The 2,241-nt window shown below is 40.5% G+C and overlaps 1 protein-coding gene across 1 annotated transcript; it reads right to left on the bottom strand.

The window, feature by feature from the left end:
- Window positions 382-1,932, bottom strand: LOC104764292 (peroxiredoxin-2F, mitochondrial). Its single transcript, XM_010487790.2, has 5 exons — window positions 1,604-1,932; window positions 1,479-1,508; window positions 1,235-1,393; window positions 795-889; window positions 382-698 (listed from the first exon to the last, which is right to left on the bottom strand). The coding sequence occupies exons 1-5, from the start codon at window positions 1,817-1,819 to the stop codon at window positions 593-595; spliced, it is 606 nt and encodes a 201-aa protein (XP_010486092.1). The 5' UTR covers window positions 1,820-1,932; the 3' UTR covers window positions 382-592.

Here is a 2,241-nt window from a genome sequence, read left to right on the forward strand (position 1 = left end):
TGGTTTTGTGGATTTAGTTTTTCTGTCTTGTTATGTCATTCAGCTAGAGAGATCACCAATTTTAAAAGATAATTAAGAAACGGTTTTAAGGAGGATTAATGTTTTAATTAAGCTTCATATACTAAAACTAATCCATAACAGCGACTCCACCGGCAGCTTTTGACCTTTGTCATGATTTCGTTAGCTTACACCTTTGTGTACTCACGGACGAGGCATCCTCTAGAATATACATTGATTATGCCAGGGCCAAGCTCCTCAATGTTCTCAAATTAGCCCATGCAAAGACCACTTTCCTCCTTGCATCTGCGTCAAACTTGACCAACTTCACAACAAACTTCATATCCCTAAACCAATTATATTGCTCTAAACTTGCGCTCACAATTTTGACGACATCATCATATTGGTTTATACTTTATTATGATCCAGATTTACACTTTGGTGAAAAATATAAAGACATAACTTTTATTAAAACTGACACTGGAAAACAAAAAGAAAAGTGACGCTGTTACTTGGTTTGATCCTCCTTCATGTTCGGATCAAACTTATTAGCAGTTGCAACTCAGAAGAAACAACAACTCTCGAAATACTTTTTTTAGATTTGTCCTAAGATGACTTCTGCCCCCGAAACCTTGAAGTCAGATGGTGCTTCTTCCACGTTCACCGCCTTAACCTTACCATCTTCTACATAAGCCGACCATCTGAACATAGACATCACAAAGGCCAACCAATCTCTTAGATCAATGGTTCAGACAAACGAAAAAAATTTCAACAAGTGGACTTTGCAGTGGTTTTACCTCTCAGACCGAGGCCCGAGCAATGCAGCAGAGAGATCCTTGTCAAGCCCCAAGCTTTTGTGGAATTTCCCATCAAAATCCCCATAAAACTCAATCTGGTATGACAACGTTCAAGAGCATCAAATTCTAAGTCATTTGTGCTAGCATGTAACATTACCCGAACATAAACATAAAAATCTCTTGTAAAGCTAGTCCATATCAAGTATGAAATTTCCAATGAAAGAAGATCCTTCTAACAATATTAGAGTACGATAGTCCAATCTATAAGAGGTAGATTGATATTATGACGTTCACCACTCAAACTCTTAAGACAACAAAACCAGGAACCAAAGATGCAAAATCAAGTTTTCTCAAGGCAAAGAACCAAACCAGCAGGCACTACACACACACACACACACACCAGATCAGGTTAATGTCGAAAAACAAAGCTAGGAACTTACTGCATCTTTGGCACCAATCTTCTCTGCCCAACCATTGATAGCATAAGGATCATTAACAGAGACACAGATAACAGAATCAATGCCTTTGGCTTTAAACTTATCAATATGGCTCTTGTAGCTAGGGACATGCTGCTGTGAACAAACACCCGTGTAAGCCCCCTGAACACAGAAAACGAATCAGAACTCAGAAACCTGATCAAGACATAAAAATAGAAGATGCAAAAAGATAGAAAATTTCTCTTACAGGGAGTCCAAAGATGACAACTTTCTTCCCCTGTAACCAAACCAATACACACAAACGTTATGTCAGGAAATCTGAAATGCCAATTCTGAATCAAAATTTGTCAGGAAAGAAAGATTAGATCGAACCTTGAAGATATCTGACAACGGTGTGGTGGAGAATTTAGAGGAAACGCCTTCGTCCCAGCTGCGAGCTTTCTGGAGAGAAACACCAGGCGCCGCCGAGGTTATGTCAGTGCCCTCCGCGAGCTTTGAGAAACCCCTCGAGGAAACTCCGATCCGGGCATTATTTGCGGCCGATCTTAGACCCGATAAATTTCTTAGCTTTAGAATTGACATCGCCATCGCCAAAGGAAAATGAGAACGAGTCGGACAACCTCCTCAAGACTGAAGAGTATCGACTGCTCAGACCTTTCTGAAGAAAACCTCTTGCCGTTTGTAACAGTCGAATCAAACTGCTCGTTGTTTTAACGTGAGATTCGGTTACAACGTTCGTGTGTGGCGGTTATAGTTGTGATTTGGCCCAAGTTTTGGCCCAGTAGAAGAAGAGGTCGCTAATTAATTCATCCCACATCGACTAAAACCAAAACGACACCTCAAAGTTCTCTGTAAAAGTGGCTAACTTGTTCGAGGTGTAGTTGAACGTCTGAGAAGAGAACCCCATTGACGTTCTCAATCTCAAAGCAAAAGTTTCAGCTGTTAGAAGGAAAGGAGACCAAATGGCTCTGAGAGTGTGACGTTGTAAGAAGGGAATCTCCAAATATGTG

The sequence above is a fragment of the Camelina sativa genome, chromosome 19 (assembly GCF_000633955.1).
Source record: "Camelina sativa cultivar DH55 chromosome 19, Cs, whole genome shotgun sequence".
Taxonomy (NCBI): Eukaryota; Viridiplantae; Streptophyta; class Magnoliopsida; order Brassicales; family Brassicaceae; genus Camelina; species Camelina sativa.

Excerpts from the sequence above, each read along its gene's own strand:
- LOC104764292 (XM_010487790.2), bottom strand. The coding sequence starts at position 1,819 with ATGGCGATGTCAATTCTAAAGCTAAGAAATTTATCGGGTCTAAGATCG. Across the intron at positions 1,394-1,478 it reads TTGTCATCTTTGGACTCCCT|GGGGCTTACACGGGTGTTTG; the intron begins GTAAGAGAAATT and ends TTCTGTGTTCAG. Across the intron at positions 890-1,234 it reads AGATTGGTGCCAAAGATGCA|ATTGAGTTTTATGGGGATTT; the intron begins GTAAGTTCCTAG and ends TTGTCATACCAG.